Genomic DNA, 23,728 nt, shown 5'->3' on the forward strand with positions numbered 1-23,728 from the left:
TCTGTCTGTGTTTGAATAGGGTGAGCCTGTGACCTGGCTCAGGAACTAAGTATTTATCATTACAAAAGACTGGCCAGGCTCCCCAGGGTATCCAATCAAGTGAGCATTAATAGGTAACCTGTCAGACGAGATAAACAATGCACTCAGATTTCTGCTGTGGACTGCCTTTTCTGTGATGTATGTATGATGTATGGAGGGATGGTCTGGAGCTCCTGGGCAGGGAATTTAAAATGTCTATATAAGGCCTTGTGCATCGTTGTTCGAAGTCCTCCTCCTTTCCTGCGGGTGAGGGGAGCACCCTGTTGCAACAGATCAATAAAGATCAGGCTTACTAGCTGCTTTGCTTCTCAGTATTCTCTGGTTGGCCTCTGTTATTTTCTCCTACCTATAGGGAACCCACGTAAGGACTCTATACGGGTTCTTGGATACCTCATGAGGGAAAAAGGGCAGATTGATTTTGTTTACAACACCTGTCCTGAGGATAAGCATGCAGATGTGATGATATGTGAACCTGGAAGAGAAAAAGGCCGAGACGGAAATCACAGTGCAAGTTGTGTCCAAGGAAATTAGTGAAATGTTTTGCTCCCTCCCAACCCCCTTGAACTGCCAACTCCCATGTTGTATCATAAACTGATTTTGGAAAGCACTGAAATAGTTTCAGAGCAGTTTGCCATGTGGCTGTGGGGAGATGCTGTCTTAGACTCATAGGATTTAAAGCCCTAATCCACCCAGAGGAAGCAATAATAGCAGTTGATTAGGTTATATGCATCATTTTGTTGTCCAGATTTAGCATAGGTACCCCTCTCAGGTATCTTTGGGAAGACTTCCTTTGTCTTTCTTTCTTTCTTTCTTTCTTTCTTTCTTTCTTTCTTTCTTTCTTTCTTTCTCTCTCTCTCTTCTCTTCTCTTCTCTTCTCTTCTCTTCTCTTCTCTTCTCTTCTCTTCAGAAGCGCTGCTCTACTTTCCTGTAGGACTTTTGGATACTCTGGGCTTACAGGCATTTGTGAAGCAGTAAAGGTAAAGGGACCCCTGACCATTAGGTCCAGTCATGACCGACTCTGGGGTTGCGGCGCTCATCTCGCTTTATTGGCCGAGGGAGCCCGCGTACAGCTTCCGGGTCATGTGGCCAGGATGACTATGCCGCTTCTGGCGAACCAGAGCAGTGCACGGAAAACCCATTTACCTACCCACCAGAGCAGTACCTATTTATCTACTTGCACTTTGCGGTGCTTTCGAACTGCTAGGTTGGCAGGAGCAGGGACCGAGCAACGGGAGCTCACCCCATCACGGGGATTCGAACCGCCGACCGCCGACCTTCTGGTAGCAGGACTTATATTACTATTGGGAAGCAGTCGTAGGTCTTAAGAAGAGCTTTGCAGGATCACACCAAAGGGCCACTCAGCGGTTCTCAACCTGTGGGTCCCCAGATGTTGTTGGACTACAACTCCCATCACCCCTGAGCTCTGGCCTTGCTAGCCAGGGATGATGGGAGTTGTAGTCCAACAACATCTGGGGACCCACAGGTTGAGAACCGGAATGTGCTGTTCTCACAGTGGCCAGCCAAATGACTTGTCTTAGCTTAACATGGCCCATTGTGGAAGGGATGGAAAGTATGCTTCCTAGTTAATTTAGAATTGTAGAGTTGGAAGTTATCCCAAGGGTCATCTAGACCAACCCCCTGGAATGCAGGAATCTCTGCTCAAGCATCCATAACAGATGGCCAAGAAACATACGCCCAAATAACTTCTTGGGTATGGGGAACTAGGTGCACAGATCTTGGTTTCCTAGCTGGAATCACACACTGTTCCATTGCTGTAGTCAATAGGCTTGCTTATGTGTCATTTCTGTGTAGAAAAATGGAAGAAATATTCTGAAAGCCAATTTGGACTGATCGCCAGCGTACACTGGAAGGTGCAGAAACCTTTCCCAGCCTGGAGGTGGCATTCACTTCTGGCCAGCCTGCCAGGGACAGAGGCAGAATTAGTTGGAGCAATTTACACAAATCTTCCCTTTCATACACAAGGCTAGTTTTTGTGCCCGCTCGCATGCCCTGCTCTATTGTCGATGAAGCGGTTTGTACATTTTTTCAATTTATTTTAAAAATGTAACTTTAAGACAACATTCCTAAACGCTGGATTGAAGTGTTCTGGAGCTGAAATGAAGTGTTTGTGCAAAATAGATTAGATGCTGGCCAAAAAAGCTAAATCCTCATTGTAAAGCAGTTCGTGAATTGTGTGAGCTGCTAGCTCCATCCAGTGGTCCAAACAAAATGGCTGCCACAGGTTCTCTGCCTGTACCCGTGCAATACTAGTAGGTTTTCTGTCCAAATTGTGCAGAGATGCTTCCCATCCTTTCCTTCGCTCTTGGCACTGTTACTTTGCCCTTCCTTACAAAGGTGATTCAAGGATTTCTTCACTGATCAATTAGGTTAGTTTGTGCCCAGTGCTGACTCTAAAGCATACATTATTTGGACAAAAAAACCCCCTACTATTCTGATTCATTCAATCTTAAATCTGATGTATGGCACTGTGGATTCTAAAATACAAGGAAATACAGTACATCCTATGCCCTTTTAAAATGTGTTTTTTTGGGGGTGGCGTGGGTAGTGCTGTGGTCTAAACCACTGAGCCTAGGGCTTGCTGATCAGAAGGTCAGCGGTTCGAATCACCGCGACGGGGTGAGCTCCCGTTGCTCGGTCCCTGGTCTTGCCAACCCAGCAGTTCGAAAGCACGTCAAAGTGCAAGTAGATAAATAGGTACCGCTCCAGCAGGAAGGTAAACAGCGTTTCCGTGTGCTGCTCTGGTTTGCCAGAAGCGGCTTAGTCATGCTGGCCACATGACCCAGAAACTGTACGCCTGCTCCCTCGGCCAATAAAGCGAGATGAGCGCCGCAACTCCAGAGTCGTCTGCGACTGGACCTGTCAGGGGTCCCTTTACCTTTATTGGGTTGGAGTTTTTATTTTTATGATGTATTTTGTGGTTTTATATCTTGATTTTATTCTGTGAACCACCCTGAGACCCCCCTTGGGTTTAGGGCATTATATAAATTCAATAAGTAAATAAAATAAATATTATCCAACCAGGAAGTGAAGGCGTTCCAAGGACACGTTTCCAGCCAAGCAAAAACACTTGGGGTGTGGAGCAGGGCTGGTGAGAGGATGTAGCTAGGGAGAGGGTGTGGCTTGGGGACAGTTTCAGGGGCCAGGTTGAGGGGTCTGGAGGGCCACCCCTGAGGTTTCCCATCACTGCCATAGAGTGGCCATATGCAAAGGGAGGCAGGGATTACATGCCTTCAGGAGCTTTGTAGAAAGAAAGAATTCTGGCAAGTTCTGCTTATGTTCATGTGGAGGTTAGAAAAACTGCAGCAGCCAGAAATTCCCTGTCCGCTACTTACTTACTTTCTTACTTACATGCCTTTTTTCCACAGTTCAAACCATACTCAAGGCTGCTTGCAAGATGAAATGAATGCATAACTACAGCATAACCAAAGTACAGTGGTACCTCGGTTCTCGAGCTCAATCTGCTCTGGAAGTCCGTTCGACTTCCAAATCGTTCAAAAACCAAGGCACAGCTTCCGATTGGCTGATTGGCCCCGGAAACAATGCTGACAGCTGAAACGGACGTTTGGCTTCCGAAAAACGTTTGCAAACTGGGACACTTCTGGGTTTGCGGCAGATGGGAGCCGATTTGTTCATCAGCTAAGCCGTTTGGGAACCAAGGTACCACTGTAGTCATAAACAATATGTAATAAACGAAAATCTGCCCTTATTCTCTTATGGGGGACACAAGAGCCCTTATAGAGTCTTTTGCAGGCTCTCCATCGGTCGGAGAAAGTAACAGAGAATATTGAGAAGCAAAGCAGCTAGTAAGCCTGATCTTTATTGAACTGTTGCAACAGGGTGCCCCCTTCACATGCAGGAGAGAGGAGGAGGGCCCCAAACCAAGGTGTGCCCGCCCTTATATAGACATTTTAAATTGTCCGCTCTGGAGTCCAAGACCACCCCCAGAAACATCATACATACATCACAGAAGGGGTGTAGTTCAAGACCACCCCCTTATCATACCTACATCACAGAAAGGGCGGTCTACAACAGAAATCTGAGTGCGTTGTTTACCTCCTGTCTGGCAGGTTACCTGTTAATGCTTACTTGATTGGATACCCTGGGGAGCCTGGCCCATCTTTTGTAATGATAAATACTTAGCTCCTGAGCCAGGTCACAGGCTCACCCTATTCATACACAGACATACCCTTAAGAAAGGATTTGTGAATGAAAAGACAATGGGGAGGCTTTTCCATTTCCCTTCAACCTTGCAGAGAAAACATTTGGTCAGTTTGGGAGTAAAAATAGTTTCAGGGCTGTTTTCCTGTGCTGCTTCAGACATGTGGTTTATATATTTATGTACGTGCTTGCTTGGTACATTTATTATATATATATATATAAGACCTTAAGTTTTTTATTTCAAATAAATGAAACATTAAACAAAAATACAAAACCAAACTGAACAATTTCCACATATATCACGACAAAATCTAAAATAAAGATACAACAAACCACCACCAGCAGCAACTCTCACCCATCAACAACCCCCCCCCCATTGTGTCACTTTGCTTCGTCATTAGTGTCTCCCCGGAAGGCATAGATAGTTTGAGAAAGCAAGGAAGGACATGGCTGGCATATCTAGTCAGGGGATCTGTTTCATAGAGTGACCAAGGTTGGATAAATTAGGGGAAAACACTTGAAAACCTTCAAGTACTTAATTGTGCAATACCCTATGCAGCAGAATGTGAGAAAGCTGGGTTTATTATCGAACCTCTTCAAGAGTTATCAGTTAGTCATTAGCTGTGGCTGCATGAGCCAGTCGGACTGGTTTGATTGCATTCCCAAAGGATGATGAAGACAAGTAGCCTTTAAGGATCATTGGAGTTCATTTTTTAAAGAAGATTTTCAACAGGACTGGACAACTTCTGGCCCACCAAGCCAAGTGCAGCCCACCAGTTGTATTTTGTGGCCTGTTAGGTGTTTGGTACTCCCGTTTTGTTGGTCCAAGGTAAAAGAATAGGTATATCATGAGAATTCCTGGATGCCAAGATCCAGGGTTGATGCAAGCACTCTTTGGTGAGAGAATTTCAGCAGAGATTTAAAATCACAAGAGATGCAGAAAAGTAAAGTGTGGAAATATAAGCTGTTAGACCTTTAAACTATACCATTCAAAGCTCCTTCCAAAATTTCCCACTCCCCCAGCATAGAAAAAGACCACATTTGGTGAGTTAAAAATGGGTTACTTACAAGCTCTCCAAAGGTCAGTTTCATGTGCGACAGAACAGTTAGTTACAAAGTGGTGAAAGTTCCTAAATTACTGGTATAGGAACTCAAGAGTGGCTTGTGGTTGCCATATGGTCTGAGCTGGAGCAACCAGCTCAAATCTCTTTATATGTTCAGCTTCTCAGGTAGACAGAGGGTGAACAAAGGCTTGATTACTTAGTTCCTCCCAAGGTGAGGGAAAGTGGACATTGCTAAGCCTGACAGGACAGTTTACTCTATTGTATTAACCCCTTCATGCATTGGTTAGAGTTAAGCATGTTGATTATATGAAGCTGTTTATCCAACACATTTAACTGCTAAGTGTGGAAGGAGATATTCCCTAAGATAGTCAGAACCCGGGGAGATGAGAGCTTTAAGACTGAAAGCAGTACTTGGTCTGGAAACCTGGTAACCAGTGCATATTTTTCAGAATACAGAAGATACGGGTACAATATGCTGACTCTAACCTGCCAATAGTCGAGCATTTTGTGCTAGCAGGACTTTTCCAACAATTTTCAAAGGCATTCTTATGTTGAGCACAGAGCTGTGCTGCAACCTGGGAAATTTATTTGTTTGTTTGTTTTTGTTATTACATGTATAGCTCACCTATACTCCAATTTGCTAGACTGAGGGGCAGTGACTGGCTCTCCGTCACCCAGGGATCTTCACCGCTGAGTGGGGATTGGATCCTGGGTTTCCCAAGTCCTAGCCCAGTGCTCCTAACCACTATACCACACTGGATCTCACCACAGAATGAACAATGCTTTTTTTAAAATGTATTTTTATTAAAGATTTTCTTGATTTACAAAGGTATGTGCTATGCCTCTCTCTCTCGTATCCCCCCCCCCATGTAACATTATTTTTTTTTAACAAATCGGTTTCATTTGTTGAGACATTAGGAAGAATGGGGGAAAGAGGTGGGGGAAGATGAGTGGGGTTGGGGTCGGGTGGTGATATTTCTATTTTACTTAATATATGTGGGGCTTTGTGTCAGCGTTGCTTGTGCAGGTTCTCTGCTGTTCACTTGTGTTCCTTTGGTGGTGAGAGAGGTTGGGGTTGGCCTAGGGTGTGGCTGTTCATTTGTGGTTGGCTGTGGTGGTATTTGTTTTCATGTCTGAGTGGGGTGGGCGGGTGTTTTGGATCAGGTTAGCCATATTGATTTGTATGCTGTTGGTGGCTTTTTGTCATTGTCTTGTTGGGGCTGTGTATGTGATAAAGGGGAGCCATACCGGGGTGAAGGCATCTTCTTCTATTTGTACCAGTGTCAGTTTCAGTTTACAGTGGTACCTCGGGTTAAGTACTTAATTCGTTCCAGAGATCTGTTCTTAACCTGAAATTGTTCTTAACCTGAAGCACCACTTTAGCTAATGGGGCCTCCTGCTGCTGCCGCGCTGCCGGAGCACGATTTCTGTTCTCATCCTGAAGCAAAGTTCTTAACCTGAAGCACTATTTCTGGGTTAGCGGAGTCTGTAACCTGAAGCGTATGTAACCCGAGGTACCACTGTATTGGTTACCGTATTTTTCGCCCTATAGGGCGCACTGGCCCATAGGGCGCACCTCGTTTTTTTTTTGGGGGGGGGGGAAATATATATATATATATGTATTTCCGCCCCCCAGGCGCGGGGCTGGGGAGGGGGAAGCTCAAGCTTCCCCCGACCCCAGCCCCCAGAACAGGCTCCTATCCGCAAGCCTTGCGAGCCCGGCGGCAACTCCTGCCGGGCTCACAAGGCTTGCGGACATCTGCGCGAAGCATGGGGCGCCCTCCAGAGTGCGCCCCGTGCTTCGGGCTGCAGGCTGCTATCCGCAAGCCTTGCGAGCCCAGCGGAAACTCCCGCCGGGCTCACAAGGCTTGCGGATAGCTTCCTGAAGCCTGGAGAGCGAGAGGGGTCGGTGCCTCTCGCTCTCCAGGCTTCAGCGAAAGCCTGCATTCGCCCCATAGGACGCACACACATTTCCCCTTCATTTTTGGAGGGGGAAAAGTGCGTCCTATAGAGCGAAAAATACGGTAATTTTTCTAGTAAGGCTGTTTCCCATACTATTTCGTACAGCATGAACAATGTTGGCCGAGTTTCTGTTTACCTGAAGCAGCTGTAGCTGGCACAGCTAGCCCAGGTTACAATAGGAGCAGTGTGGAACCCAGCAGTTGAAGCCATCAACCTGAATCTTACAGGCGAGTGTAACCCCCACCCATACCAGTAATATCGCCAGCCAACGGGTCTACTGAGTAAAGTTCAATCCAGATAAATCAAAACTGATAGCAAAGCACTCATTAGACCAGTTGGCTGGGGATATGTCTAGTCTGGGTGGAGTCACACTCCCTTGTTATGGTTCACCCATATCCAGTTCCAAGATTTCAGCTTGTTCTTGAGAAGATGCCAGCAAATTGCAATAATACTTCATAATAAATGACTACTATAAAGGGCATAGCCTTTGTTACTTTCCTTTTCCATTTATTTAAGGAACAGACACTTAGAGCCACCTAATGGAAATGACACAAGCTTATTTTTTTTAAATTGTGCACTCTGACCAAAGGTATCACATCATACTTCAATAAAAGCAAATATACAACTTCAAAGTAATGCCATTGTTGAGTCACAATGAACGGAAGTTCTGAATGGTGCCTGACGTACACAGCCCTTTCCTCCATTGTTGAGTTTTACTGTTATGAGAAAAGTATTTAACCTTCTTGTGGCTAATTATCGCTGACTTAACACCTTTGAACTGCAGAGTTTTACAACTTTTGTTTTCATTCTCATGGCAACCCTGTGAGAGAAGTCACTGAGAGAGGTCAGTCCTAGGTGGAAATTTGAACTGGGGCCTGCACCACATACTATACTGTACAGCCCATTGGTTCTGCACAATTGAATAAAGTCATCCGGTGTCTGTTAATTGTCATTTAGTTTGGTCTCCCAAGGTGACAATGTAGAAGTGTGAAACATATGATTAGCCAGTTCTTTAAGAATTCATTGTGATTGTGTAGTTCTTTCGAAACACCCATATCGGGGGTGGCATACAGGGGATGAATAGCTCAGTTGGTAGAGCATGAGACTTTTAATCTCAAGGTTGTGGGTTCAAGCCCCATGTTGGGCAAAAGAGTCCCTTATAGATAACACTTATAGGCCATTCCAACTAAACAATTCTATGATTCTAGGGAGGTCTGTATACAGTGGTACCTCAGGTTAAGAACTTAATTCGTTCAGGAGGTCCGTTCTTAACCTGAAACTGTTCTTAACCTGAGGTACTACTTTAGCTAATGGGGCCTCCCGCTGCCGCCGCGCCGCCAGAGCACAATTTCTGTTCTCACCCTGAAGCAAAGTTCTTAACCCAAGGTAATATTTCTGGGTTAGCGGAGTCTGTAACCTGAAGCGTATGTAACCTGAAGCGTATGTAACCTGAGGTACCACTGTATTTTATACAGCTTGCCTAATGCTTTTTCTCAGCTTTATGAGTGAAACTATGGGAAACTTTTTTAGCATGTTGTAACAGCACAATCCTGTGCATGTTTACTTGGAGCTAAGTCCTTCAGTGTTCAGTGGCACTTGTGTATCAGCTGTAATTAAATATTGGTAGTGCTATCAGAATCTAGGTAAAATGACTGGGATGTGATATATGATATGATATGTGGGGCACAGCACCTGGGAATGTGTGTAGAAATGGCATAATATAAATATAATGGTCTGTTTTGTATAGCTCTTGATATTTCCTGAAATATATGTTTGCACAATTTTGCATCTCGCCTTACTGCTTACACGGAAGATGTCTCCTTGTTTCCCCTTAATCTTTCCATTATTGTTTTGAGAGATGACTCTTTGCAACACCTCTGAACAAAGCATTTGCTGTTCAGACACCAGGAAGTAAAGCTGCATACATGGTGTACCACTACAATTTGGTTTTGCTATAACAATAAAAGTTTCAGAAGTATGGAAATACCAAAGCTACATCAACAATTGGCATGGGGTTGTCCTAAGAACACAAGACGATGCCCTCTGTGGGTTAGATTAGGGTTTTTGGAAAGGAAAATTTAGAACTGCCCAGTGGTTATAATTCATGTGCAAAGTGTGTGATGATACAACACCTACGGATTTTCCTTGTGTGCATATACGGTGGTACCTTGGTTCCTGAACGGCTTAGTTGTCGAACAAATCGGCTCCCGAATGCCGCAGACCCAGAAGTAAGTGTTCTGGTTTGAGAATGTTTTTCAGAAGCTGAACGTCCGACGCAGCTTTTGCTTGAGTGCAGGAAGCTCCTGCATCCAATCGGAAGCCGTGCCTTGGTTTTCGAACTGTTTCGGGAGTCGAACGGACTCCTGGAACAGACTAAGTTTGAGAACCAAGGTACATGCTATCTTGCTTAGAGTTGCATTCCATGATAATTTAGAAGCCTACAAAGAGTGGGAGGAAATCCTCAAAAATGGGTCTGTGTGTCTCTGTGGACTCTAGGACAAGCCTGACTTTCGATGGGTAAGAAGTGCTTCCAGATTCCATAGAAAGAGGGATCTTGGGAGAGTCGAGAACTCATACTCCCTAAATGTCTCTTTGAGGTCAATACATGGTGGACTTTTGTTGCAGTGATAAATCTAGATCTCCATTTTTCTTTTTGAAGCTCAAATTCAATAATTTTATGCAGTGGTGATACTTTCAGACATAAATGTTTCATGTAGCTTTGCCCCTGAAAGATTCCTCTTAAAAATGCCCTGTTGGAGATTTCTGACAATGCCGTCCTTATCATGACATCTCAGGAAAAGGCGGTCCGTGTTCTACAGTACAATTATTTGCTTCATATTATAAATATTGGTGAATGCTCTGTGGAGAATAGCAGTGGAGTCTGTGGGGAGTGGCTCTGGCAGGGAGAAGGAAATATGGATTTGCTTGTTCAGGGTCTTCTTCCACATTGTTCCCAACAGCTTTTTTGCATCACTTAATACAATATTTGCATGGCTTGAATTATGGAACTGTCCAAGTGTTCTGTTTGAACTGCTCATAGATATGGCCGGCACATCACCTTAGTTGCTGAAATGGCTCCCTCAGCCTGAAAGCGAGATGAGAACCACAACCCCATAGTTGCCTTTGACTGGACTTAACCGTCCAGGGGTCCTTTACCTTTACCTTTTACACATAGATCTGTCACTGCTGTTGGAGATACAGTAGTTGGCTACATGCCCCACTGGACAATGAAAACCTTCCAATAGTTAGCTCAGTTAATTCTGAAAGACAAGTTAGAAATATTTTTAAATATATAAGCGAAATACTTGCAGGTATAGTGACTACCTTTGAAAAACGGACAGCTGTATTTTCTGCATTTTATTCAGAGTAAGCCCCAGTCAAATACAGTGGTAGCTCAGGTTAAGTACTTAATTCATTCTGGAGGTCTGTTCTTAACCTGAAACTGTTCTTAATCTGAAGCACCACTTTAGCTAATGGGGCCTCCTGCTGCTGCCGCACCGCCGGAGCACGATTTCTGTTCTCATCCTGAAGCAAAGTTCTTAACCCGAGGTACTATTTCTGGGTTAGCGGAGTCTGTAACCTGAAGCGTATGTAACCTGAAGCGTATGTAACTCGAGGTACCACTGTACACTGGGGCTTCCTTCCTTCCCACTATGCCTGCTTAATTTTACACGTGGAATTCCATAAATTTGAGGCACTGGAAAGAAATGCTGGAAGGCTCTTTCCACCTTAGTTGAACTGAACTTTGCAAAGCCCCCTCTCAATGAAGAGAGAAAAATGAGGTGCTGGAACACAAACCTGCCACTGGGACTTTTAAACTAGCAGCCTGAAAGATGGCAGGTTAAGGTTTCAGCCTGTTAGGCCAAACAATTGTTTTTGCTTGTCTTCCCTTAAAGCCAGCAGGAAGTTGGTTTGGCACAAGAGAGGGTTTTTGGGGTGGGTGGTGCATTAGGGGTACGGTATTATGTCTGGAGATTGGCTGCAGAAATAAAAAGAGTTAAAACTTTTTTCTGGCTTTTTAAATTATACAGCCCTTAGAAGACTGTGTGAGTCCAGTGTGAAAAGAACATTACTTCAGCAGCGGATAACATCGTCCACCACCTGTTTCAGGCAGTTACCGAAACCAAAATGTCTTCTACAGATCCTTATCAGCAAATTATGGTGAGTTGATTAGACTTTCTATTCCCAGTGCTCAGGATAAACTGTGGCTAATAACAATGGCATTAACTACCGCAAATTATTTTAACGAGGCTTGCAATTTTAGGGATTGTGTGTATAAGCATTATGCACTGTAAGTTTGGGCGAGCCGGGAAAAATGTGAAAAAAACTTGACGTGAAAATATTTTAAGTGCACTGAGTTAGGAAAAAAAATATTCCAGCTGGCCTCAATTCATGTATTTCTGAAGATAAGGGGATATAAACTCTGTAAAAAAACAACCGTAAATGCGAAAGCTGATATGTTTAGTAAGATAAATTCTGTACTAGGGTGTAACTAGGTAACTAAAACTTTAATTACAGATTAAACTGATTAGTTGAGGGGCTGAAAATAAGCAAAGACTTCAGGATTCTGGTTTGCTGTCTGCTTTTCAAGAAGACAGTTCCCCCTCTGACAAATTACGGAAACTAGATGTGGAAGGCTTGTATTGAAAACTTGCGAATGACCTTCCTTCAAGCAAGAAGAACTAAAGGCAGAGGAAGTTGAAGGAGCTCAACCGCAAGAAATAGTTGATTTCAAGTTTTAGAGGTGTAAAATTTGTTGAATTGTTGAAGCCGTGGAAAAATACCTGTGCCTCAACCATGGGCGTAGCCAGGAGATTTGTTAGGGAGGGGGCAGGCCTTTTGCTAGCTATGTTTTTTTATTAATTTAGGGCGGGGGCAATTGCCCCTGCCTTGCCCCCCTTTGGCTATGCCCATGGCCTCAACATGGGGGTGGGGGGTGAGGATGACATTTTTGGGAAAAACCAAAATATCCGCTAAACTTACTTATGAACCCTGCAGCATAGCTGTCAACTTACAGATTTGAAAATAAGGGACCAGCAGCCTCGAAAATAAGGGATTAGCAGCCGAAATAAAGGATTTTGCTTATCTTATACAGAAATCTGGCACTGATGGATCCATGCTGCTTTTGCTGCCACTGACTGTGTTTTGCAGGGGGTTGGACTAGATGACCCTAAGGGTCTACAACTCCAACCAAAGAAGAGGGGCAGACAAAACTGATGAACGATGTCGAGATGGCAAAGCTTACAGGCAGAATTAGAAACCAGGAAGAGGACCTCTTTAATAAAGAATGGGGAAAGTTTATAATTTAGTTGAAAAGCTATTGTAAAGAGTAACATACATTGGTAGGATTGACAGAAAACTTGTAGTAAAAATTTGAACTATAGATGGACAAATGATTTATAAAAATAGAGTTATAAAAGGGATGCAGAGGGGGAAATCACTACATTAAGATGCTGCACTGGTTGGAGGGTATGCTAAGCAGCCCGTCGGGGCTGCCGTCGTCCTGGCGTGAGGAGTTCCATCGGCCCTTCCCCGCCCGAGAGAGAGGGAGGGAGGGAGAGAGAGAGACTCTCGCCCACGCTGCCCGCGAGCCTGGCATGAAGTGGTTGCGGCGCCGCCCTTCTGCGACCCTCCCCATCCCCTCCTCTTCCTCCTCCCTCAGGCCGCCTCCTCAGCCGCCGCCGCTGCCGCCTCTGGCTTCCCCTGGCAGCGCGGCGGATGTCTCGCAAGAGAGGGGCTGCCCGCCCGCCCACCCGCCGCCACCCATCTCCTCACGACGCGCCCCTGAGGGGGAAAAGGGAGAGACAGAGATGCGGCAGCTCGTGCGCTCTCTCTCTCATGGCGCAGGACACCAAGCCGCTGCTTCCCTCCCGAGCCAGGCGAGCATGAAACCCGGGAAATTTAAGGGACGTCATCAGTAAGGGACAGCAGCGGGACACGGCGCTGGGATAAGGGAGTTTCCCGCCAAATAAGGGACGGTTGACAGCTATGCCCTGCACCCATTTTACTGTTTTAACTACTTAAGTGGGTTATTTTATTACTTGTTTGGAATATAAAATTGTACTACTTGGTATACAGTGGTACCTCAGGTTAAGTACTTAATTCGTTCTGGAGGTCCGTTCTTAAGCTGAAACTGTTCTTAACCTGAAGCACCACTTTAGCTAATGGGGCCTCCTGCTGCCGCTGTGCTGCCGGAGCACGATTTCTGTTCTTATCCTGAAGCAAAGTTCTTAACCTGAAGCACTGTTTCTGGGTTAGAGGAGTCTGTAACATGAAGCATATGTAACCCGAGGTACCACTGTACAGGCAAAATCGCACAAAGCCAGAACACCCCCACAATGACCACATCCAGTTCTGAGTGGGACTTGCTCCCCTCATGCAAGGTGGGTAGCTTTTTAAGCCCCTTTTGCCTTGCTTAGCGGCTCTGGGAAGGTCATGCGAGGCCTCTGGAGAACCTCTCACAAGATCTTACAAGATTGCAGAAATCTTGTGAAATCTTGCAGGAGGTTCTGCAAAGGCGTCACATTATATTCCCAGAGCCCTGTAAGCTAGACAGGGGCTTTAAAATGTTCTTTATGCAGCAAGAAAACACGTCACAGAAAGAGCTTTTTTCCTGGAAAATGTCTCTTCCCCACCCCCTAATTTTTCTGGGGCCTTTACAACTCTATATCGTTCAGACGTCATTTTACAGACTTGATCAGGAAACACCGCTTAAGATTGTGAGGGATGCCAGCTGAGTAAATTGGTCAAAAACCAGTCGGCATTAATTAGAAACTTAGCGGACAATCCTTGAGTATCTAAGACTCTCCCTCTGTCCTTTACTCAATGGGCTGAACAAGAGTAGTGCAAATCAACTATCGCTTATGGATTATTAATTTTTAGTTAAGGCAAAATGGTTCAGTTTGAGTTCTGTTTGCTTCGGTTCAAATCATTATGGGCAAATACATTTTAATTTTTTTACTGTGAAAATTAGTAATTACACCCTTAAATGCAGGTGTACTTTTACTGAAATTAACACGTGGGTTCTTATTCTCCAGAGAACTGTATGAAAATATTAGCTGTAGTATATCCAGATTCTCTGGAAATAGCTGGTAGCAGGAAAAGAAAGCAGCGTCTGTTCAGAGGTAGCTGCCAGATTATTCATCATAATGCGAAACTACTGGGGTGCTAAAAATACTTTTCTGGGCTTCCTTGAAGTGATCCTTTATCATCTCTGTGGCTTTGGGTTTCCCTCCACATACAGTCACATCCTTTTCAGTAAGTCTGCTGCAAAGAGGCTGTAAAAGCGCGAATTTGACCACTCTATGGCTTCACCAATGGGAGTCTAATGTGCGCATGTTTGTTTGTGAGGAATGAAGGACGAACATGATCATATTAGGGGTTTATCCAGTTGCAGGTTGTCACGTAGTAGTAATCCTGCGCAATGGCTTGCATCTTTTCTGTAAGAGGATGAGGTTAGCTACTCCTGCCACCTCCTGGATGAAAAGTGTCACTTGGAATATTTGAATATCTGAAAATTTTAGAGTGTGCTCAAACACTTCTAACGACTTCCAGATCCAGCACTGTCTACTCTGCTGCAGAAGCAGCTTATTGTTTTATTTTCTTTTTAAGTTTTCTTTCAATCGAGTGGTAAGTAAATGTTGTGAGATGAAACAAATAAGCAAACGACTGCTGCCAGGTAGCCAGAGTCAGGATAAAAGGTAAAGTTAAAGGGACCCCTGACCATTAGGTCCAGTCGCAGGTGACTCTGGGGTTGAGGCGCTCATCTCGCTTTACTGGCCGAGTGAGCCGGCGTACAGCTTCCGGGTCATGTGGCAAGCATGACTAAGCCGCTTCTGGTGGACCAGAGCAGCGCACGGAAACGCCGTTTACCTTCCCACCGGAGTGGTACCTATTTATCTACTTGCACTTTGACGTGCTTTCAGACTGCTAGGTTGGCAGGAGCAGGGACCGAGCAATGGGAGCTCACGCCGTCGTGGGGATTCAAACTGCCGACCTTCTATTGGCAAGCCCTAGGCTCTGTGGTTTAGACCACAGCGCTGCCCGCGTCAGAATACCAAACATATAATACAAAACAGCTGAAGCTTTACATGGTAACAACAACCAACTACTATGAAGTACAGTCCTGGTCACCACCGTCAAATAGCATTAAAAGGCAGAAATTTCAGTGAGTTCTGTTTTCGTTATGGTCCCTCGCAGCTACTTAGGCCTGCATTTTGCTCCAAATAAAGCAAACCTCTGCAATTGTTTTAGAAATTGTCACACGTCCGATTTAGAGCTGGGGAATAAGAAGAATAGGAATCCTTTTTTTAAAAAACCAGCCATCTTATTATCTGCATGCAAAGGACTGATTTTACTACTACAGTTCGTGTTTTGTTAGCCCCAAAATGGAAAACGAGCGAAGTCCCAACTAAAGAAGAACGGCAACTTAAACTGATGGAATATGCACAGCTTGCGGACCTCACATATAGAATAAGAGAACAAGAAGAACATACGTTTAGAGAAGATTGGAAAAGGTTTATGGAATATATGGAGGAAAATTGTGTATATCTGAAAACGTGGGCAGCCTTAAGATGAATTCAACAGTGTAAATAAGTTTTGATGGATGTTATAATGGAATACTGAATGGTTTAGTTTACCGTCTATAAAATATGCAGGGATTTATGTTGTGCAAAATGAACCATGGAAAGAGAGGAAGGAAAGTCATTGATATTTTAAGGATGTTTAAGTGAATATTCTAAAATGTAAAACAGAAATTTAATAAACATTTTAACAAAAAAGGACTGATTTTACCAATACCACCAATCCATCTGTTTAGCTGTTAAATCAGCTCCTTTTGGCTCCTGCAACCCTCAGCTGTCACCTATTAGCAACTGTTCCAATTGGCTGGAGTGAAGGAGAGACAGAACTTTTGGGCCACTCAATTGGCTTCCTTGACAAACCAGCTCTGATTGGCTCCCCTTCTCCCTGCCTGTTTCCATTCAAGGCTACTCATTATTAAAAACAAATGTAAGAATTGGTTTGCTTGTCATCCTCTTCCTTCTCCAGAGCTTTTCCCTTTTGTGTTTTGTCTTTTAGGATGTGAGCCTGCAGTCAGGGATGTCTTAACTGCTATTGTCTAAGGAACACTGGGAACCTTTTTGGTTCTAGAGCAAAGCTTTTAAAAGTTTTAAAATACATAAATAAATGTAACCACTCTTATGCAAATATTTTTTTTACAATGGTAGATTTCCCTCACTCTTTCTGTGCATGCAGATGGGTGAGGCATAGTCTCCAAATCCATATTCTGTATTTTCCGCTCTATAGGACGCACCTTGTTTTAGAGGGGGGGAACAAGAAAATTTTTTTTCTCTCCCCCTCTCTGCTCAGTGCCCCTTCAGCGAAGTGGCAGGAGAAACGGAGCCCCTTCCATTTCTCCTCCTGCTTCGCTGAAGGGCCGCTGCGCAGCTCTCCCTCTCTGCTGAAGCCAGGAGAGTCTTGCTCTCCTGGCTTCAGCAAAAGGAACCCGAACTCTCCGGAGCGCAGTGGGAGCTCCCGCTGCGCTCCGGAGGCTTCAGGCGGCTATCCCTGAAGCCGACCCCTCTCGCTCTCCAGGCTTCAGCGAAAGGAGCGCTCCCTCTGCGCTTTGGAGGCTTCGCGTTGCTATCGCTGAAGCCAAGGAGCCTGCATTCTCTCCATAGGACGCACACACATTTCCCTTTAATTTTTGGAGGGGAAAAAGTGTGTCCTATAGAGCGAAAAATACGGTAGGTTAGTGTGAGTAGAGAACCAGGATGGTGTATGGATAAATGAATGCAGGCTGGAAGAAAACGATGTTTATGCACACTCAAACACTCCCCTTCCCTTTTGTGCAACAACTGCTATCTGGAAAGACTGGGGAGAAGCTATTTTCAGTTCCAGAGTAATGTTGAGGTCTCTGAGTTTATCCTCTCTGAGTTTAATTATGCAGTATAGCTGGAAGAAAATTGACAGTTACCATTCAGCAGAACCTGTATTTATCTAAATCTTATTTGCAACAGAAGCATAAGCCTGCAGGACACATGACACCTTTTATACTCACTGTAGGGGTAAAGGGTTGCATTTTCCTCTGCCTAACCCTGTCATAAATGTGTGTGTGTTGGGTGTTTGTGTGTGATAGGACTGTGCTCTAACTCTGTCTTTTTAAAAAAAAGTTTTTGAGTTTCTAAGACAATAAATGGGAGCAACAGAAGTAAATATTTATAGTAGACCAAAAGAATAAGCTTAAGATAAACAGGCTGAGAAAAAGGAAGCCTGTGCAGGAGGAAAAGTGATATGATTAAAACGAGAAGTAGAATGTTCATGGAAGGTTTGGATGACATATAAACATAGAAAGCTTATTCGGAGTGAGATGATTGATCCATGTTGTGTTCTTCTACTGAGCTATAGCCCTTCCTCTCATGAGTACACACCAGTCAGGAAGCTAGGTAAGAACTTTGAATCTTGAAGTCTTTCTGAAGTCTAGATTGAGTGATGATCTTCCATTGTTGTCAGTCAAGTGAAGTCTTGAGTACAAAAGACTTCATAGATGAACTTGACTTCTGCATTTGATGAGTGAATGTTTTCAGAAGCAGGGAGAAGTAGTCATCAGCATCTCTTACACATTCCCATGTTCGGCCTCAACAGAATACATTCTGGATGATTTGTATTACCTTTGTACGGTACCTGAAGTATGCAATGTCTTTTCTTCATCAAATTTAATATATAAACTGTCTCCTCTGGTAGTTCACACTGAATTCTGCCCATTATAGAAATGTTTATAGCTTCTGTTAGCTTGGTAATCTGACGTAGCAACACTTTCCAGACAGTCCATTTTGCAATGAGTTCCTTCTTTAGGATTTGAATGAGTGCTGTGATTTCTCACCCTATTAGCAGTTCTGTTGAGCTACAGTCAGCAGCTATTGATTGTATTGAGTTGTCACTTAAAATGGCAATATGTGGGCAATTGTCTCTGCCTTACAGTTTGTGCTTAGTGAGGGCTAGTAAGAATGGCTGAAATTCTACTGCCATAAGCTGGGTTGCATGGTTGGTCCAAGCTCTTCTGAAAAGCCGAAGTAATCAAATATATTCTTCAGTTGTGCAACAATGCTATGGCAGGTAATGTCAGGCAAGGGGAGTATCAGTACTTGAATAGTACGTAATCCACAAAAACCCAATAGTGCTGAGCTCCCAGGTGCTAGCCTTTTCCAAAATTTATTGGTAAGGTGCAGTGATGAATGGTTCCTTTTCTTCTGATGTGTCAGCAAAATTGTTTCTATCTTAATCATTGAAAAACAAGCAAACATCAGACCAAAGGCCCATCTACACAGGGTCAACCAGATCGCCTCTGTTATCTACTGTTTAACACTGTCACAGAACTCTCAGCAGTTAGTGAGACAGGACTTGCCCTCACAGAGGCCATTTTGGTTCTCCCTCAGCAAGACTTGTGCTTATATGTGCTTGGTAGTTCCACCTTCTACAGTGCTTCCCACCAGTTCTTCCAGAACGGGCGTTAAGTTAACCGGCCTATAGTTTCCAGGATCCCTCCATCCCTTTTTAATAATTGGTATTACATTGTCTGCCTTTCCCTGACAAATGACTCAGTAGTTTCTCTAGGCTTTTGAGCAATTTGATAGAAGTAGGGCCCTCTCATAAACCACATTCTTCTTGGGGTTGTGTCAGAATTGGCCAGAACGGTCTTGCCTTACAGCTGTGCTTTTGGCCCTCTGCTCCTCTCTCCTGTTGGTCTTCAATATAAGGATAATGATAATGGCCACCTTGGAAATTAGTTATAAGGAATGTATGTGAAGTGTTCTGAATGGTCTATAAAGTGCTATTCGTGCATGCTAAGTAATCATTATACTTAATATATGCAAGTATATAACTACCATAAGTGTTTCTGAGGAGAGCCCAAAGAGAAGGGAGCACATAACCACCAGTGCCTGAAGGAGCCCATTGGTGGCCTGAGAAGACAGTTGGAGAAACTCCACCCGCCATTTTCCCTGGGGCCATTCAAGACCTGGGTGCCTTGAGGGAAAGCAGAAGCCAGGGAGCTGGTGTCATAAGCCGCTGAAGGCCGGCTTGAGAAAAATCTGTACCTTTTTTTGCTTGTGTTAATTGTAAACCGGCCTTGGTTGCCTTTGGTGCAGAAAGGCAATATATAAATTCCATTAATAACCAATTAATAAGTAATTGGGAGGGACGCGGGTGGCGCTGTGGGTCTAGGGCTTGCCGATCAGAAGGTCGGTGGTTCGAATCGCCGTGACGGGGTGAGCTCCCGTTGCTCAGTCCCTGCTCCTGCCAACCTAGCAGTTTGAAAGCACGTCAAAGTGCAAGTAGATAAATAGGTACCGCTCCGGCGGGAAGGTAAACGGCGTTTCCATTCATTGCATGCATTGCTCTGGTTCGCCAGAAGCGGCTTAGTCATGCTGGCCACATGGAAGCTGTATGCTGGCTCCCTTGGCCAATAAAGCGAGATGAGCGCCGCAACCCCAGAGTTGGCCACGACTGGACCTAATGGTCAGGGGTCCCTAATAAGTAATTATTTTATCCTTAGTTCTCTCTGTCCCTGTGCAAAGAAGGAAACGTGCTTTTGTGAAGGGAGCTGTTGAAACAAATCTTTCCCCCTTTCTTAAACGTCTCCTTAAGCTTCCTTGCTGCTCCCAAGGAAGTAGAAGGAAAATGCGGGTGCGGACATGATGCGTTCAGTTTCAGCACCATGACTTAGCGTTCCTGTCACAGACATTGTAGGAACGGTCAGGGCGAACTCTGGGCTTTCCCAGTAGACCTAGAAAGCTTTGGTTGGCTTTTACTAGGGAACGCTCTATCAATAGAGGTTTGGGAGGAATCATCCCTCCCTTCTTTGAAACTTTTTGTTTGGTTTTGCAAAGCATATTGTTTAGACAGGCCTTTGAGATATGAATCTTCTCTTTTTAACCAAACAGTATTTATTGATCTGTTTAAAGACGTCTTCATGAATGAATGGTTTTCACTGGCTTTATACTCACATGCTGTTTGTTTGTTTTTTGGAGTTTTTCTCCTGTCCTTCCTCCCCAAGGATACATTTTAACAAAATGGCTGATTATAAAAAGAGAAGCAAGATCAGCGTGCCTTCCCTAAGGAAGCTTGCTGGCACCTTGTTAGCCATGCAGTACCTGCCGGTTAGAAGCAAAGGACCCTAACCCTGCCAGATATTTTTCGCTTCTGTTGATGGCATGAAGGAAGAAGAAGAACAAACTTTCACTCCATGAAATGAGAGTGGGGACCTTTTTCAGTCTTGAAGTTGTGTTCCCTCATGTTCCCACCTTGTTCTGGGCGGACTCTTGAGGGCCAGATACAAAGGCCTGGGGGCCTGTTTTTGGCCTGAGGTCTCCCACCCCTGTTATAAAAAGTTCTCTGCCTACTTCCAGGAGAGGATCCTTATTTGCACCAGGCAACGAAGCTAGTTAATAAACTAATATTCTGACAATAATGTCAAGTTAACCCTGCCATTGTATTGTTAAAACCCCACCTTGTTTATGGTGTTTGAGGTGCGTCAGCTGGGCAGATACCGTCGGAAAACAGGAATTCCTAAGCAGCATTTCTTTTAATTTATTTGTTTTTTACTCTCATTATGTTTTCCCCTTATCAACCAGCTCCCCACCCCAATAAATCTGTTCCTAGACTAGCTGTTGAAAGGACAATAAAGTTTTTTTTTAAAAAAAATACTTTTTATTGTCATTTTCCAAAAAAACAAAACAAAAAAAAACAATCTTTACATTCATTCTTAATGTCATCTTATTTACATTGCGCTAAATCACGCCTCGACTTCCTTCCCTCCCAGTTGCGGTTTTCATAATGTACATCTCCTCTTACAGTTTCTTCTGCTTTTCTACACACGTCACAGGAATTATCCTAATCCTGCTGTAGTTCTTAAACTTCTACAGTTCTATTCTATATATGTCATAAATTTACTCCATTCTTCTGTGAACTTTGACCCTTTTTGGTGTCGAATTTTATTTGTCATTATTGCTAATTCAGCATATTCAAAAAGTTTTACCTGCCATTCCATGATTGTTGGAATCTCTGATGACTTCCATTTTTGTGCTACAAGGACCCTAGCTGCCACCATTGCATATTGAAATAACTTATGGTCTTCTTTTTTTATTTCATCCCCTATTATCCCTAATAAGAATGCCTCCAGATTTTTTTGGAAGGTGTATCTAAAAAGTTTCTTTAATTCATCATATATCAGGTTCCAAAATCTTTTCATTTTCTCGCATGCCCACCACATATGATAAAGGTCCCCATCTTTATTTTTACATTTCCAACAAACTTTGTTTCCCGTTTTGTACATTTTTGCCGGTTTGACCGGGGTAATATACCACCAGTACATCATCTTCTCTAGGTTTTCTCTTAGGGTGGAGCATGCCGTGAATTTCATTTCTTTATTCCATAAATATATCTAATTGTCATATTCTATATTATAACCGAAGTCAATTGCCCACTTTACCATCACTTCCTTAATTACCTCATCCTTGGTGTCCCACTCCAATAAAAAGTTATACATCTTAGATAAAAGTTTTGTTTTTCCTTCCAAAATTTCTGTTTGATATTTAGATTTTTTCTCACTGAATCCCATTTTTTTGTCCTCCTTCCATAAAGCATTTATCTGGTGATACTGTAACCATCCTGTCAACTCATTTTTTAATTCCTCACGTTTTCACTTTCCATCCTCCCTCCGTTTTTACTAATATATCTTCATATGTTATTCTTTTTCCTTCCATTTTTAGTTTTGTTGTTGTTAATATATCTATCGGTGATAGCCACCAGGGTGTGTATCTTTCTAATAGATTTTTATTTTCCCCCCAAACTTCGTATAGGGCACCTCTAAAAATATGATTTGAAAAACCCTGGTGTACCTTCACCTTATCATGCCATAAATACGAATGCCACCCGAATCTGTTATTGAATCCCTCCAAGTCCAATAAGTCCGTGTTTTCTAAAGTGATCCATTCCTTAACCCAACATAAACAGGATGCTTCATAATATAATTTTAAATTTGGAACAGCAAATCCTCCTCTTTCCTTTCGATCAGTTAGTAATTGAAATTTGATTCTTGGTCTCTTCCCTTGCCAGATGAATTTTGATAGGGTTTTTTTGCCAATCCTTAAACTGTGTTGATCCCTTAATTAGGGGGATGGTCTGAAAAAGAAACAACATCTTCGGAAGGATGTTCATTTTAATTGCTGCTATTCTCCCGGACCAGGATAGCGTTATACTATTCCATGTATCCAAATCTCTTTTGATTTCTTTCCATATTGAGTTAACTCAATAAAGTTGAGTGTCCTCAGTACGTTGGGGACAGCTACTCCATAAATGTGTAGGGTCTCCTAATTGCAGATTCAGTATGGTCCTACACAGTGCTGGATTTACGTATAAGCTAACAATCTATAGCTTAGGGCCCCACTCTCTTGGGCCTCCCCAAAAAATTCAAAGGGAAAAAAAACTGGATGTACCTTTCCAAAATATAAGATAAAAAACAAATAAAATAAAACCTACATACAGCAACAGTGTTTTGTGTTGTGTAGGCTCCTATGATGTACCATAAGTCATGGGCCCCACCTGATAGCCTGCTCCCTAAAATATCACTGGTAATTATTTCACTATTAATAAACTACTTCTTAATTGTATTTCACTATTAATATACAGTACTTCTTCTTAATTGTATTTCAGTTCAACAATTACTTTGATAAAATACATATTTTGTTATGGGCAAATGGCTTTAGATACCTATTAGGTCCATAAGTTACCATATAGCATATATTCAACACAAAAAAACAGCAGCAATTTGTTGTTGACAAAGGACAGATGGACATATAAAGGGCCCCATTACCTTCAGTAGCTTAATCAAACTTAAATTCGGCCCTGGTCCTACAAAATTGCAGAATATATCTTGCCAGGGTCCAAGGAGGAACCTGGGGCTATTAGAAAGGAACCTGGTTGTTAAAGAACGCTGATGGCACAATACTGAACTTCACCCTCAGCTAAAACTCACAGCTGGGCTGATACAAGAATGCAACTCACTGTGTCAAAAGCCCCTGAGAGAGGAGACCTGGAAGAGGCAGCAGAAGTCAATTTCCCTTCCAGCCAATTTCCCTTCCAGCTGATGTCAAAAGCTGCCTTGATTGCGCAGCCAAACTGGAAGGTGATTTGGGGTAAAGCAGAGAGTCTGGCCTAACAGGTTAGGGCAAAACGTTGGGGTACTACATCACAGAACACAGTGTTACTGGTGGCGTCAATAAAGCTGCCTGTCTTGATAGGAAAGGATATTTGCATGGTCCTGGCAAGCCGTTGTGTGGATTAGCATGGGGTCTGAGCCAGGTCAGTGTGGAAAGATCCTGTGAAGTTAGAAAGTTGGAAAACAACTGCTCTAGTATATGTAAGTATCCTGAATGTAAACCCATTTCCACATGCACATAGGCATACGGTATGCCTTCTGCAATATA

General features: G+C 43.5%; 1 protein-coding gene across 1 annotated transcript in view; it reads left to right on the top strand.

The window, feature by feature from the left end:
- Positions 1–23,728, top strand: part of PLA2G4A (phospholipase A2 group IVA) — a 90,722-nt gene that overhangs the window by 24,825 nt on the left and 42,169 nt on the right. The window contains exon 2 of the mRNA XM_081012155.1: positions 11,276–11,405. Coding sequence (XP_080868281.1) covers positions 11,373–11,405 — 33 coding nt within the window. The 5' untranslated portion in view covers positions 11,276–11,372. The remainder of the gene's footprint in view (positions 1–11,275; positions 11,406–23,728) is intronic.

This window comes from Podarcis pityusensis (genome assembly GCF_964106645.2).
Source record: "Podarcis pityusensis genome assembly, chromosome: 6".
In the NCBI taxonomy this organism is placed as follows: domain Eukaryota; kingdom Metazoa; phylum Chordata; class Lepidosauria; order Squamata; family Lacertidae; genus Podarcis; species Podarcis pityusensis.